Source organism: Vidua chalybeata, assembly GCF_026979565.1.
Source record: "Vidua chalybeata isolate OUT-0048 chromosome W unlocalized genomic scaffold, bVidCha1 merged haplotype SUPER_W_unloc_1, whole genome shotgun sequence".
NCBI classification, from domain to species: domain Eukaryota; kingdom Metazoa; phylum Chordata; class Aves; order Passeriformes; family Viduidae; genus Vidua; species Vidua chalybeata.
In genome coordinates this window covers 2514587-2531225 of record NW_026530320.1, presented here as the reverse complement: position 1 = coordinate 2531225, position 16639 = coordinate 2514587, and the positions used below count along the sequence as shown (strand labels likewise).

The window sequence follows — 16639 nt, the reverse complement described above, 5'->3', positions numbered from 1 at the left end:
TGAAGGTGCATTTTGTGGTCGATTCTTGGGTGGACATTCGGAAGAAGTTGGAGAGGTTGGAGGGATGGCAGGCGAGAGGATTGGATGAGTTGTTGTGAGAGGCTCAAAAGGTGTGTGTTGGGAGAGAGGATGAGAGTTTTAAAAAGCAGTCTGGAATCGTGTTAGCAGCAGTGGGGGGGGACAGCGGAGTCCCCGGTGGGGGGAACTGGAGGTCAGTCCAGAGGTCAGACTGACGTCCAGCAAAGTTGGTTTGAAGGGAAGTCGAGAGTTGGTTTGAAGGGAAGTCGAGAGGTGGAGAGAGCATTGTCTGTTTCTATTGTGGGAAGAAGGGACACATGAGGAGAGAGTGTCGGCAGAAGATTGCTGATGAGGAACAGTTCAAAGAAGATTAGGGGGGTCGGGGGCTCCATCTGCTGGGGACAAGAGAAAGAACAGAGCCCCTGGTAAAATTAAAAATAGGTCCCCAGCAACAAGAATATGAGTTCCTTGTGGACTCAGGGGCGGAGAGATCAACCGTCCAGACCCTTCCCCAAGGGTGTAAGATTTCACCTGAGATAATACAGGTGATTGAGGCCAAAGGGGAACCCTTTGGAGTACCTGTAATTAAGGATGTACTCTTAGAAAGTGATTCTAAATTAGGAATTGGGTCATTTTTACTAGTTCCAGAAGCAGATTATAATCTATTAGGGAGAGATTTGATGGTCGAGTTGGGGATAGGGATAGAGGCAAAAAAAAGGGAGAACTAACAGTAAAACTATATCCTCTCCGGGCTGAAGATGAAAAAAAAAAAGATTAACCCAGAAGTTTGGTATACCCCCGACAGTGTGGGGAAATTAAATATTGAACCCTTTGAGGTAACTATCAGGAACCCAGAAATCCCTGTCAGGATTCGGCAATATCCCATACCCAAAGAGGGGAGGGAAGGACTAAAAACAGAAATAAAGAGACTTTTGGAAAAGGGACTTTTAGAACCCTGCATGTCCCCTTTCAATACCCCCATTCTGCCGGTAAAGAAACTGAATGGCAGTTACAGATTGGTGCATGACTTGCGGGAAATCAATAAAAGAACAGTTGAAAGATTCCCGGTCGTAGCCAATCCACATACTATTTTAAGCCAACTTGGCCCAGAAAACCAGTGGTATAGTGTAATAGATCTTAAAGATGCTTTTTGGGCCTGTCCCCTTAAGGAAACTTCTAGAGATTATTTTGCTTTTGAGTGGGAAGACCCGGATACACATAGAAAACAACAATTGAGGTGGACAGTCCTTCCCCAGGGGTTTACCGAATCCCCAAATTTGTTTGGGCAAGCTCTGGAACAAATATTAGCAGAATATTCACAGGGGGAGGGGATTGTGCTTCTACAATACGTAGATGATTTATTAATTGCAGGGAAAGAAGAAGAAAAAGTAAGGGAAGAAACTATAAAACTCCTAAATTATTTAAGCCTTAAGGGACTCAAAGTTTCAAAGTCGAAATTACAATTCGTGGAAGAGGAAGTTAAGTACCTCGGACACTGGCTGACTCAGGGGACTAAGAAACTGGATACTGATAGAGTCCAGGGAATACTTTCCCTGGAAGCTCCAAAAACTAAAAGGCAGGTTCGACAGTTACTGGGACTTCTTGGGTATTGCAGACAATGGATTGAAAATTTTAGTGGGAAAGTTAAATTTCTGTATGAAAAATTAACAACAGACGGGCTATTAAAATGGAGCTCCGAGGATGAGACCCGGTTAAAATCATTAAAAACTGAACTGGTCAATGCCCCGGTTCTCAGCCTCCCGGATCTAAAAAGACCACTCTTTTTATTCATTAATGTCAAGGAAGGGGTGGCATACGGGGTGTTAGCCCAGGAATGGGCTGGAGGAAAAAAACAGTGGCATATCTTTCAAAGCTTCTCGACCCTGTTAGCCGAGGGTGGCCTGCCTGTCTGCAATCGATAGTGGCTGCTGCCCTTTTGGTAGAAGAAGCAGGAAAGATAACTTTTGGGAGTGAACTGAAGGTTTTATCTCTTCATAACATTCGTGGAGTACTACAACAAAAAGCAGATAAATGGATAACAGATGCCAGACTCCTAAAGTATGAAGGCATCCTAATTTCTTCTCCTAGGTTAAGTATTGAAACCACAAGCTTACAAAATCCAGCCCAGTTTCTATATGGGGAACCAGTTGTGGGACTAACTCATGATTGTCTTTTGCAAATAGAGGAACAAACAAAAATAAGACCAGATCTCAAAGAGGAGGAATTAGAGGAAGGATATCGATATTATGTAGATGGATCCTCTCAGGTCCTTGAAGTGAAAAGGAAATCTGGGTATGCTATTGTGGATGGGAAAATTTTTAAGAAAATAGAATCTGGTCCTCTTAACCCCAGCTGGTCAGCACAAGCATGTGAATTGTATGCAGTGCTCAGAGCTTTAGAACTGCTAAGAGGAAAGGTTGGGACCATTTATACTGATTCAAAATATGCTTATGGGGTGGTTCATACATTTGGTAAAATCTGGGAAGAAAGGGGACTTATCAATTCACAGGGAAAGGGGTTGATACATGGGGAATTAATTCAGAAAGTGCTCCAGGCCTTGAGAGGTCCGGAAAGAATAGCTATTGTTCATGTAAAAGGACATCAAGTGGGGATGGGAAACTCAGTACAGGGAAATAACTTAGCCGACCAGGAGGCAAAAAAGGCAGCTCTAATGAGTTTAAAACCATATAAGTGTGGGGGGGGGTCACACAAAGGGAAGATTGCTCCACTTGTGGAGCTGACTTAGAGGAAGAACCATGTTGGGCTTGTTGGGATGCATACGGGATTGATTCGATACAGTGTGCCTGTGATAACCCCCAAGACAAACATTGCCGGTTCCATGAACCCACTAACCATGTGTTAGCCTTCATGGTACAGGAAAAACAAAAATTAAACCAAATGGGGGTGAAGGAAAAAGAGGGAGGCAAGTGGATACTACCGGACGGGCGGGAGGTACTCCCAAAAGGAATGACAATGAGGGTCCTGCAAGCAATCCATAGGAAAACCCACTGGGGAATTCAAGCCCTGGTTGACCAATTTGCAATTAAATATATGTGTATAGGGGTCTATAATCTTGCAAAACAGTTAACCCAACAATGTTTAACCTGTCAAAGAATAAATAAACAACAATTAAGAGAAAGACCAATGGGCGGAAGGGAACTGGCACAACGACCCTTTTCACATATACAAATAGATTTTACAGAATTACCAGAAGTGGGGAGGTATAAATATCTATTGGTACTGGTAGACCACTTAACCCATTACGTGGAAGCTTATCCTACGGCCCGAGCTACTTCGAACACTGTGGTAAAAGTATTATTAGAGCAAATTATCCCCGGTATGGATTAATTGAGTGTTTAGACTCAGACCGGGGACCCCATTACACCTCTAAAATTGCAAAAGATGTCCTGACAGCTTTGGGGACTCAATGGAAATATCACACCCCATGGCATCCACAGAGCTCGGGGAGGGTGGAAAGAATGAATGGAGAAATAAAAAAACAACTCACAAAGTTAATGCTGGAAACAAAAATGTCATGGGTTAAGTGCCTACCTCTTGCCTTATTGAACATTCGAACTCAACCCCGAACTGATGTGGGAATCTCCCCATTTGAAATGCTATTTGGAATGCCTTATGATATGGAAGCCCCCACAGATCACCCCTGCCTAAAAGATTCTCATATTAAATTCTACATTACCCAAATTATGAGCAGAAGGCAGGAATTGAGGAAGAAAGGAGTGTTGGCACAGAGACCACCTCTGGATATCACAATCCATAAGATAAAACCACGGGATCAAGTACTTATTAAGTCTTGGAAGGAAGATTCCTTAACTCCATGTGGGGAAGGTCCTTTTCTTGTTTTGCTTACCACAGAAACGACAGTCAGGACGGCCGAAAAGGGGTGGACTCACGCCAGCCGAGTGAAAGGCCTGGTTGCTACAAATAACCAGTGGAGAGTGACTAGCCAGCCTGGGAACTTGAAAGTGACTCTTAAGAAAAACTAATGAACTCTGTGGACATTATCCAAATCAACCATAAGGGGAAGCAAAGGGATACAATTACAAACTAGCTAAAGACTATATAGTGATTTGTAATAAGGAAGGTTGTGGAGATTGTTACCCTTTTGTGTGCTTTATATGTAAAATTTGCCAAGAATGGTGGTGGGTCCATTGCCAGAGGGGAAGACCACCAATTGGGGTTTGTACTGAGTGCTATAAAACTCAGCGAAAACTAACTGAAACTGTGCTAAGGATAGGAGAATTGGAAAATCGGTGGGTCAGTTTTGGATCTGAGTGGTGGGAAATATTCTTGTTTTCATACTAACGAGCCCACTCCATTTGCTGCTCAGATAATAAAAGGGTGTTGTTGAAAGGAACTGAAGGGGATTCCTTGCAATCCACCTCTGGTCAAAGATAAGAACTGGGAACAGTACAAGGCTAGGCAGGAGCGGAAAAGGGGACGCTCAGGCGAGTACTGCTGCTGCCGAGAAGATGGTTTACCTCGCGGCTCGAAGCACCCGAGTCGGCGAGCGAGGCAGAGAGGAAAAGGCCAAGCCCCCTCTAAGTGGAACAATGCTGAAATGCTCCAACTATTGCCAGCCGAGTACTAGGATCCCTCAAAGGACCAGTCTAAGTGCCTCCGAAACACCAAGGGAGCAGCAAGCCAAAAAGGGGAAAACAGGATATTACGTAACAAAAACAAGGCTAGGACTCCACCCTTATTGGCAAATTATTAGTTTTCTATTGCTCTGTCCTAGTGGTGTTTCTAGTCAGGACAATGCTGAACACTTTACTTCTAGCCTACAAAGCAGCAAAGCGATTTGATGAACAAAATGGTAAAAGAGAAAATGGGGGATTGTGATAAACTGTGGTAACTTGTTTGTTCATCAAAAGAATTGGAATATTAAAGGAGGAAATATAAAAATTAAAGTATGATTAATCACCATATAGGGAGCTTTTTGTAGCTTTTTTGCAGACACAGGCTAAGGATGTCGGGGGATGGCCGGAGCTGATTATGAAATCAGTGACCACCAGGCAACGGCCACCGGACTAGACAACGTAGGAGTGCTCCGGGTACGCCCATCACTGTCCGGAGCCGATTGTGAAATTAGCGATCACCTGCCTCGACACAACGCAGACACGATGCAGAGGGATGCTCAAGCTACGCACACCACTATCGCAAAAGACACGAATGAAGAAACCTCCAAGAAACTATAAAAAGAAACTGAATAAGGGAGTGGGGTGTGGGGCACTGCAGTGTGGGACACTGCAGGAGGGGCGGTTAGGAGACCCCTACCCACCCAGCGCTGTTTTGCTTGCTACTGCTTGCTGTAATTAATAAAATTCTAATTGACCTTAAAAAGGCTGAATCAAATTATTCGCCTCAATTTATCACAGGGCGTAACTGGCTCAACTGTGCTGATGTGAGAGGCAGATGCCATGTCTTAGAAGGTGTCATAAACCATCAAAGAACCCCAAAGTGCCCCCAGACTAATTTCTGAGGCCTTCCACCACAAGACTGAAAGCTCCCCCCCAGGGGAGGTACCTGGATGTTCCCACAGAGCCTGAGCATATTTTAACCCATTGGACTTTGTGTTTCAAGGGTTTGTTCCTCACCCCCAATGGATCAAGACAGTGATCACTACTGTGACCAACAGACATCAAAATTGCATCAACTCTCATTGCAGATCCATGGGTAGTGATATGTTCCCTTACTCTTATCCTTTCTTTTGTTTCCCTTATACATTTTCTTAAATGATATTTTCATGCCTTTATATTGCTATATTACGATAGATAATAATAACCCAAATGGCTACATACCTGCTTTCCACTGTGAGACAGAGTGAAAATTTAAGAATAGAAATCTATTTAGATTTAGATAAAATGTACCACTTTGCACTTGCTAGCATAAGTAAAATATGCTGTTTAGTCTAGTAACTTTGCAACTAATAAAACTGCCCCAGCTAAAGAAAAAAAATGCAAATTTCCAAGCTAAAGAGATAAGAAATGAGAGAAACTCCTTAAACCTTAAAACAAACAAAGCAAAGTAACCCAAAAGTTCTTTCTATACTTTCTAACAAAAAACTAAGTACAAGTGTAACTAGCTGTAAGTGTAACACAAAATCAACAAAATGAATATACATAAACCTATTATAAAATTCTATAAATATGTAAATTAGTAAAGAATAATAAAAAAATATCGAAAATCCTCAAGGGCACACATGTCCTTTAAAGAGGAACAATCCCCCACATGCATCCAACACTGTAATAAACATACCGTCCCTACAAATCTTTATAAGAATTGTAGGGTTTTCATTTTTCATCTGTGTTTCAATTGCAACCAAATTGTTCTAAAATAAATCCTATATGTATATATTTACAAACATCAATCAGTGTCATTTCACTCTAATCCACCCCAAGGGATTAACAAGAACCTAGGTTACCCTTGCCTTCTAGGGCGGGTCATAATACTTCTGTACAAGTCTCGAATATCCGGTATCATACACTGCACTTGAATAGAAAACTAGCTATAATTGCAAGAGTTCACTTCCATACGGCTACCTAGAAGACTGCATCTTAATCTAAACTCACAGGCATTGTGATTGGCTCTGGACCCTATTTACTACAATTAATTGCCTTTACCTACAAAGACTCACCACACTTAGCAATTCGAAGTTAACAATTCACTCCTAACTACCCAAGAATATCACATCTGTGACCTGTCTCATTAGAGTAAGTACATGGTATGAACATAAGTAAGATGAAACTCAGATGCTCAAAGGTTCTTTATCTTCTTAACAGGAACCAAAATCTTGAAACAAGATAGAGACCATCACATTTGCACACTTCTCTGTCCAAACAATTCTCAATGTCCCTATCTCTCCATCAGCATCCTCACATTTCAGTCAGCCAACTTCAAAATAAAAGCATAATTATGCCTCTTCTCCAGCAGTGAATCAAGAGTGCTACTATTTTTTACACATGAAAAACAAGCCAATATTAGGTTGTTCATGTCAAACTGAATAGACACACAGTGGTTAAGGTGGCCTGCAGAATGCACACACACATATACAAACTAAAGAGGACCAGTATCACCAAATTTCACATTTATTTCAGGCTTGCAAATAAATGGATTAATAGTTACTTAAGTAACAGAGTTTTGCATTGCACACAGGTTTATAACCCTAGGCCCAATACTACTACTAGCACAAAGGTATTGCAATATTCAGAAAAATGTTCTGTATTGGTATTTGCATAATCTAATGCTTCTCTCATTAAATCATTATGTCATTACATTAAGATAAACTCCTTTTTAGACACTGACTCCTGTGTTTTCTGTTCAAAAATATTAAATACATTCTTATGAAAGGACTGCTTTAACACTGATTGCTTTGTCTCTTCACTTTCAGACATGGCAAATATACAAACCATTTATAGGATAGAGTCTTTTACTGATATGTAAATGGAATAGTAGCTTGTATTTTGACAGCAAAAGAAAAAGCTTTCAATCAATCAGTCTTTCCATTTTCTCAAGAATACATTTAGGATTAACTATGAAAACAGTTTTGAACTTGAACTGTCTTCCAATTATATGGTTTTAAGGAAATTTCAAATTAGTTGTTCAGGTTCTTAAGTCTACAGACCACCTCAGCCCCACAATAAAAGGAATAACAATTTTAAAAACTGAATCTCCACTTCAAAATTGCATTTATATATGGATCTCAGTTTATTATTCACTCAAATATTGTTTATTTATTTACAAAAACATCCTCTATGTTATTTAAAAACTCCTTCATACCCATGACAACACACTTTCAAATTTCACAACTGTCAAGTAAAACATAAACATACTGTGAGCACCTAATAAAAAAAAAAAAAGAACAAAAAGATTAGCTAAGTTTAATCCTCTCCTTTAACTATTATACATTGGAGTAAATGGAAATTAATTTATGTCCATTTCCAGAAAAGAATCACTTGGGAGTCATTACAAGACCCACATAAAACTATATATTCCTGAAACTATGTCGGGTATGCAATTTTGATTAGCTAGATAACAGCAGCACACATCTGCATTCATTTGCCAATAATCCCTCACATTTCATATATTTGCTTTATCCTACGATTTTCCCATTAACTAAGACTTAGGAGTCAAGGGAGGCCTTTATTATAAATTTATGAAACAAATAACAAAGATTCAAATATGAACTTCAAGGTGCTACTCCAACACAAGCCAAAAATGTGATGATGTTCATGACTGTATCTGGGTTTTGCCAAATTAAGTAATTCGATTTCAGAAAAAGTGAGATAATAGATGCTACCAATTACTTTTTAACAGTCTGACACACAATTTGGATGCACAAAGATGCAAAAATTTAAGGCAACATACCTATACAAAATATATGGTTACAGGTCCCCAAGCTCCACTGTAAGACCTGCTCCTGATCCTAGATACCCAAGCAGGAAATCTTTTTAAAAGGAGCATGCCTCCAAAAGTACTTTCTCTATTTCCTGATACATTATTTATAATATTGCTTCAGTGGAATGGGACAGTCCCCTGTATTTTCTGGTGTTTCTATTCTTCCCTTATCTATCCCATAGGTTAGGTTGGTGTAATTTTAACACGTGTTAAAAAGGATTCTATCCTCCCAGACTGACATAGGGGGAAGCAAAGACTTGGGGAGCAAGCCCCATCTTCACTGAAGGAGAAGTGTCCGGAGGGCAGCAGACAGTAACTTGTTGGCGTTGTTGACTCTAAGTGGCCATTTTAATTTAAGGGCCTTGGGATTTGATGCTGCCTCCTCCGTGGTGTCCGGCTCCACTTCCCCACCCTCACACCACTGGGGATACAGGGAGCTCCTTACCAGGATAAGAAAACACATCTGCGGGAGAGGCAGATAAGCAGATGGGTCTCCAGCACAACTATCGCGGAGTAGCGGGTTGCAGAAGCAGGCCCTACACGGGGCGGAGGATGGGAACAGTCCCGAGCACTCACCCCGAGGGGGCGGGGAGATCCCGATCAGGGACCCGAAACCGGAGGCGAAGAGGGAAGTGACTCCGGGAAAGGACAGAGGGAGGGAGGGGTCGCGGTGGTTACCTATACTGGGCAGCAGCCCCGCTATGGGTGAATCCAAAGTAGTTGCCGGTGGCCATTTTGGCATCTTCTCCCAGGCGGCTGGGCACTGTGGCGAAGATAACCAAGAGGCGGCAGCGGTCGGGGCCATGACAGGAGGCCCGGCAGGAGGAGGCGGGGAGAGAAAGGGACAGACAGACAAGAGACAGAAGTGCGCGCGAGCGCCAGGTCAGACACGCCGCCTCAGGACCACCGTTCCTCCGCCCCGCGCGCGGGCCGCATCTCCTCCCCCTCGCCGCCGCCCCCCTCCCCCCACGCTCACGGACAAACAGAAACATCGAGCGCCATTACTTACCATAGGTGAAAGAAACTACCGGGCATATAGGAATCATGAGTGCAAGCTAGCAGGGACAACGGCGGTTGAACTCTGAACTCTCACCCCCGTTCTCACCGCCGCGTCCGCTCACTCCCTTCCCCCCCTCCACACACACCTACGGCGACAACGGCAGTGTGGCCGGACCAAGGCCGCGCGCACGCGCGAGATGTGTGAAGGGCTGCTAGAAGTTGTAGTTCAGCCAGTGACTACGCCCCCGCCCGCAGAAGAGCACCCTCGATGTCGCGTAGGCTCCCACCACACTTGAGGCGTGAATCCTCCTGCGCTTGATGTTGCAAAGGTTCTTGGGAGTTGTAGTTCCCTTCGCTGAGGCCCGGGCGCGAGGAAGAGCTGTTCTTAGAGTAACGCTGCACGTACCACTCCTCCTGCCTGTCCCCTTTCTCCCTGCTTCCATCTGTGAAAAACGCCAATCACTTGTTTTAAATTTTTTAAAGTTTAATAGTCATAAAATAGTTATAAAAATAGTAATAAAAATTAGAGCAATAAGAATTTGGACAGTCAGAGTTAGGACAATAAAGGACAATAAAAAGCAAAGAATTACAGACGTCCGGATGCTCTTGGGCACTAAGCCACAAAAGCATACCTTGCTAACAAAGGATTACCCCTTAAAAGCAATAGCCTGTTGCATATTCATATATCTCATACACGATTCAAAAATAATTTTTCAAACAAAGGGTGTCTTCTGCTTAGTTTCTGCCCCCCCCCCCCTTCATCTTGTAAATAAATTTCTTGGCTCCTAGAAGTCTGAACAATCCTGATAAGGAGGCAATAATTCTTCTCTGGATTTTGGTGTCTTGTTGCTGTTTTCAATATGCAAAGAATTTCTTAGTAATCTTATCCATTCCTTGAGCTAGTTACAAAAAGTATCTTACATCACATAGTTTCTGTGAAAAACGCCAATCACTTGGTTTTTAAAATTTTAAAAGTTTAATAATAATAAAATGGTTATAAAAATAGTAATACAATTAGAGTAATAAAAATTTAGAGTTAGGACAATTACAAGACAATAAAAAGCAAAGAATTACGGACGTCCGGATGCTCTCGGGCACTTAAGCCACGACAAGCATGCCTTGTGAACAAAGGAATAACCTTAAAAGCAATAGCCTGTTGCATATACAAAACACTTCATGATTATGCATATATTTTATTTAAAACAAGAACTTCGTCTGGTACTTGTCAAAAAGTTTCTGTTAATTCCTAGGTGAAGCGATACGCGGAATGAATAAATAGACTCCACAACCTGGGGTAGTTATGAAGTGGGTATGTATGTCAGCGCCCGGCACAAGTGAGATAGCTCTCCAAAACTTGTGCCCCGAGCTTCAGTCTGACCCACACCTTTATTCTCAAAGATGTTCCATATCTAATACATTGCACAACTTTTTCATGCATATTCAACCCCTGGCCCCGCCTGTCCTCGCCTCTCATGCTAAATAAGTCCACGCCCTTCTGGGCACGCGTGGTTTGCTGTGGTGGTCGCACGGGGGTCTCTCGGTGGTCCTGAGGCTGAAGATTGTAGTCTTCCTCATGATTGAACTTTTGAACTTTTCCTCTCTGCGCGTGCGCTTTTGGTCCTTTGGTGCTTATCTGAGTAGGTCTGTCAGTCTTGATAGGCTTGGAGACAGAGGAGCTTCTTTATCTGGGTTCTTTGCCTCTTCTGGTATTGTTCTTTATGCAAGAAGCTTCAGAAATTTGCATTTTCCTATGCCCTTTGTACCAGGCAGAGGTTTCTTAAGTAAAAGGTTAAAATTCAACACATAACTCTACAAGCTAAATTATAAATACTTAATTCATTTTGTTAACTTAACTCTAAAAATCTCTGTTTCAGTCCCCCCTTTTCTTAAAATATAGTAAATTCTTTTACTACAGGGGTCTTGATTTAAATTCTGATCTACCATCATGACCGTTCTCTTTCAGTAAGATTCTATGAGTTCTAGAGAGTGAGGTCAGACTGGCCATGTGTTTTAACATCCTCTAATTCTACATGAGTATTAAAATAGACATCATTAAACTTACAGTAACTAAAATTAATAGAATTATAATTGGGTGACATAAAGTGTTCTAAACAGTGTATTTCACTAGTTATGACTTGTGTTTATTAGCTAGTGATTAGTGCTGAATACACAAAGTTAAGAGACTTAACATACAGGAGGTTAGTGACATGTCTTGGGTAGACATTCTCTTTCGCACCCCATATGGTTTTTCATAAAGCAATTCAAAGTGGTTTAGCTTTTCTTTAGTCTTGGGTTTGGTTCGGATCTGCAGTAGTGCTAATGGGAGGGATTGAGGCCATGACAAATTAGCCTCTTGTCCCAGTTGTACAATTTGTTGTTTGATCAAATGATTCATTTTTTTTACCTGACCACTTGATTGTGGGTTATATGGGGTGTGAAGTTCTCAGTCTATGTTCAAGTATTGGCTAACTTGTTGCACTAATTTTACAATAAAATGTGGTCCTCTATTTGAGGAGATTGTGGCCAGGAATCTAAAGCGTGGTATGATTTATTGTACTAGTACCTTAGTTACTTCTTGAGCTTTAGAAGTCCTGGTGGGGAATGCTTCTGGCCATCCTGAAAAGGTATCTGTTAGCACTAGTAAAAACTTATACCCCCCCTTTTCTTGGTAATTCTGTGAAATCAATCTGCCATTGCTGCCCCGGCCCATGACCCTCCCCAGTCTGGCCAAGTTTTGGTTTGGGAGTATTTTTGGGGTTGGTCTGGAGGCAAAGGTCACATTGTCGAGTCACTTGGGTAATAGTTGCTCGTAAATGTCTAGCTATGATCCTTTCACTTAGATATTTATATAGAGCATCAATACCCCAATGGGTTTTCTGGTGTTCTTCCCTTATTAGGGACCATAATAAATAGGAGGGTATAACTAATTTTCCTTCTATGGTGGCCCATCCCTCTTGGTTATAGTCTCCTTTTTGCTCATAGATTAATTTTTTTTCTAGTTTGTTGTATCTTGGCTTACCTTCAGGGGAAATTTGCCCGTCTGGAATCAGGGCTGCCTCAGTTATTACCTCAATTCTTGCTGCTTCTTTTGCTTCCCTATCTGCCAGCTCGTTTCCTTCTTCCAATTCTGAGTTTATCTTCTGATGTGCCTTAATGTGCATGATCGCTACCTTTTCTGGCAACTGGACTGCTTCTAGAAGTCGCAGCACTTCTGATGCATGTTTAATATTTTTCCCTTGAGAGTTCAGCAGTCCTCTCTCTTTCCAAATGGCTCCGTGCGCATGCACTACTCCAAATGCATACTTTGAGTCCGTGTATATGTTTATTTCTTTCCCTCTTGCCAATTCTAGGGCCCAAGTTAGAGCAATTATCTCGGCCTTCTGCGCAGAGGTATTTGTTGGCAGGGGCCCAGATTCTATTACTTCCTTGCACGTCGTAATTGCGTACCCGGCATGCCGTTTTCCACTGATGATATAACTGCTTCCATCAGTAAACCAGACTGCTGCATTCTCGAGAGGGGTGTCCTTCAAGTCAGGGCGGCTGGAGTAGGTGGCTTCGATGGTCTCCAGGCAGTCATGTTCCACTGGTTCTCCTTGGTTTCTACTGAGGAAGGAGGCTGGATTGACAATGTTAGTCACTACTATCTCTACATCATCTTGCTCTACTATGATAGCTTGGTATCTCAGGAACCGTTGTGGGGAAAGCTAATGCCTGCCTTTTACTTCCAGCACTGCAGACACTGTGTGAGAGACTAGCACAGTCATTTTCTGGCCCAGGGTGAATTTGCGTGCCTCTTGGATGTTCAGTACGACTGCTGCAACAGCTCTGAGGCATCCAGGCCACCCTTTAGCTGCTGTATCCAATTGCTTAGAGAAGTAAGCCACTGCTCTCCAGTATGGGCCGAGGTCCTGTGTTAGTATTCCCAAGGCAATTCCTTGCTTCTCATGGGAGAATAAAAGGAAAGGCTTACTCACGTCCGGCAATCCCAGGGCTGGAGCTGACATGAGGGCTTTTTTCAGCTGGTTGAAAGCTTGCGTTGCTTCCTTTGTCCATTGGATGTTCCTGCTTTCAGTTGCAATCAGTTCATATAAGGGCTTAACAAACAGTCCATAGTTATAGATCCATAACCTGCACCACCCTGTCATCCCCAGGAAAGTTCGTAGTTCCTTTACAGTCTGAGGTTTAGGGGTCTGGCATATTGCCTCCTTCTGGCTTTGGCCTAAGGTACGTTGTCCAGCACTGACTTCGTAACCCAGATAAGTTACTTACTGTTTTACTACTTGGGCTTTTTTCTTTGATACTCGGTACCCTTGGAGCCCCAAAAAGTTCAAGAGGCTTACCGTCCAGGCCATGCATGCTTCCCTTGTCCGTGTGGCTATCAGGATGTCATCTACGTACTGTAGCAACTTCCCTTCCTCTGGAGGGGCTTCCCAGGTCTCTAATTCTTTTGCAAGTTGTTCTCCAAACAAAGTGGGTGAGTTTTTGAATCCTTGTGGGAGTCTGGTCCATGTCAGTTGAGTTCTTCGCCCGCTCTTAGGATTTTCCCATTCAAATGCAAAAATTTTCTGGCTGGCTTCATGGATAGGAAGGCAAAAGAAGGCATCTTTTAAATCTAAAACGGTAAACTAAGTTAGCTCGGGTGTTAAGCAAGTTAATAACGTGTAGGGATTGGCCACCACAGGATACAAATCTTCAGTTACCTTGTTCACGGCTCGCAGATCCTGTACTAACCGGTATGACCCATCAGGTTTGTGAACTGGTAGGATAGGGGTATTAAAATCAGATTGACATTCTTTTAATAATCCAAGATGCAAGAAGTTCTCAATTACTGGGCTAGTCCCTTCCCTATCCTCCCTCCTCAAGGGATACTGTTTAAGCTTGACAGGTTGTTTTCCTTCTTTTAACTTGATCTGTATAGGGCAGCGTTTTTTGCTCTCTCTGGTACATTGGAGGCCCATACCCTAGGAAATACTTGATTCATTATCATTTTATCAATTTCAGTTTCTCTCATGACTTCACTGGTGGTTAATATCAAACTCAATACTTCTACATACTTTTGATCATTTACCTCCAGAGTCATCTCCTCATTTTTAAATGTAATAGTTGCTTGTAATTGTCTTAGCAAATCTCTGCCCAAAAGTGGCTCAGGGGAATTGGGCATATATAGAAATTTGTGGATCCCCTACTGCTTTCCCAGTTTGTGTTTCAGTGGCCTAAAGAAAAATGCCTTTTCAGTTTGGCCAGTCGCTCTTGTAACTATAGCATAATCATCTCTTATGGGCGTCAAAGCTGTATTTAGAACTGAGTATGTTGCTCTAGTATCAGCTAGGAATTTTACTTCTTTCTTCACTTTTCCTAGCTTTAGAATTACAACTAGAAGGTTTGCTGGGGTAGTTTCTTTTGGTCTCACTTACATAACATAAGTTGTAACAAGGTATTATATTCTAATGTACTTGTAGGGGGCTATCTTGCCTCCTCCTTTAGACAATATCATGGTCATCAATGGAAGCAATATTTGATTGAACTTTTTCAGTTCTGAGGGTTCGTAACTTGTGTTTGTCGGTCACAGCAGGGAAGCACAGTGAGGCTGCTTAACAGGGCAGGATGCATACATATACTTTCCTTCGTCTACATTCACTTAACTTTATTCTTACTTACTCTTACACACAACAAAACAACCACAACAACAAGGTACCTTTTATTTTTCAACACACCTATTACACTTTTAGGTGTCCCTGGCTAGTCCCAGTGTTCTTGGATACCCCTCAATCTAGCTGTGTGGTTCCCAACTCTAGATCCTGTCAAACTTATCTTCAAACTGGCAAAATTTTTACTCAATCTTGGGTGCTCTCAACAACCCAGCAAACTTAATTCTGGGTGCTCTTGGAATGTTAATCCCTCAATCCAGCAGGTTTGACTCACCCCTGGATGCTCTTGGAATATTAATCCCTCAATCCAGCAGGTTTGAATCAACCCTGGATGCTCTTGGAATATTAATCCCTCAATCCAGCAGGTTTGATCTTGGATGTTCTTGGGCATTCTTATCCCTCAATCCAGCAGAATTTTTAGGGGCCCCTCCTACACATTTTACCTTTTATTTTTCCCCAATAGATTATGCCAAGAAAACCCTCTTTTTACCTTTTAATTATTTTTTTTTCTAATTAATTACCTTTTACTCCCCCCCACACACACACTAAGGGGTCCCACTCTTTCTCTGAGACCTGTTATGAACAGTTTCCAGGTGTTCCCCAGAGACGCGGGCAGGGCTTTCCTAGTTCCCATGGCAACACTAAAAGAAAACTACTAACTCTAGCTAAGTACCGATATTGAAATGCTAATTAGCTAATTGCTCTGTTTGTTTTCTCTAAACTACCTGGGGACAACCGGCCTCCCACCCCTCCACACTGCCACTCTGAGACTAACATGCAAATAGAAACCCCTTAGGATCATGGGAGTATTTTTAGGAGGAAAAAAAGAATATAAATCAAAAACTGAACACAGTACAGGAGTCTAGGCAAATGCCCTAGCTGAGGAAGAGGGAAACACAACCCCTGATTGACTTTTAACTGTCGCCATCACCTAAGAAAGAACAGACTATATTAGGCTTTGAGAAGCAGGGCAATAGAGAGACAGAGAGCCCTGGTGCTGCCACCATGGAAGGAGCGGGGACAGCTGTTGTTCTGGACTTCAGCAACAGACTCTGCACGCCACGCCTCCTCATCCTCAGGCCACCGGTGTGCCACAAGGAAAGGAGAAAGCACAGCTGCTGCTCTGGACTCCAGTGACAGACTCTGCATGCCTCCTTCCTTTCGGCTGCCTGGGAAAGCTACGACCGCGGGGGCGAGCTCTGCGTCGAGCCCCCTGCCCAGCTGATCTTTTTAATAAAGAGCTGAACATTAATAAAGGCATTAGCCCTGTTCATTTCACTATCAATTTATATATCTAATAAACTATAACCACCCAAAGTGCTCAAAAGAAGATCCTGATAAGTGCAAACCAAACCCCACATCCTTTAATTACTATGAAAACACATTAAGACTAATGAGATACATGACATGATATATGGCCTTAGCCAGTGTCATCCGCATGTTCTGCTTCAGCTGCGGAACCATCCATTCTATTCCTTCCTGCACGCTCCAGATAAGGTTTAATACAGCAAGCAGGAACCCATCGAGGACCATTATCAGTCAAAACACAAGCATAACCT

The 16639-nt window shown here is 42.4% G+C and overlaps 1 protein-coding gene across 4 annotated transcripts in view; it reads right to left on the bottom strand.

The window, feature by feature from the left end:
• Positions 1-9638, bottom strand: part of LOC128782841 (zinc finger RNA-binding protein-like) — a 69228-nt gene extending 59590 nt beyond the window's left edge. For all 4 annotated transcript variants that reach the window (XM_053933332.1, XM_053933333.1, XM_053933334.1 and 1 more), the window contains exons 1-2: positions 9443-9638; positions 9112-9196 (exon numbers count right to left, since the gene is read on the bottom strand). In XM_053933332.1, coding sequence (XP_053789307.1) covers positions 9112-9196; positions 9443-9479 — 122 coding nt within the window. In that variant the 5' untranslated portion in view covers positions 9480-9638. The remainder of the gene's footprint in view (positions 1-9111; positions 9197-9442) is intronic.
• Between the last annotated feature and the right edge of the window lie 7001 nt (positions 9639-16639).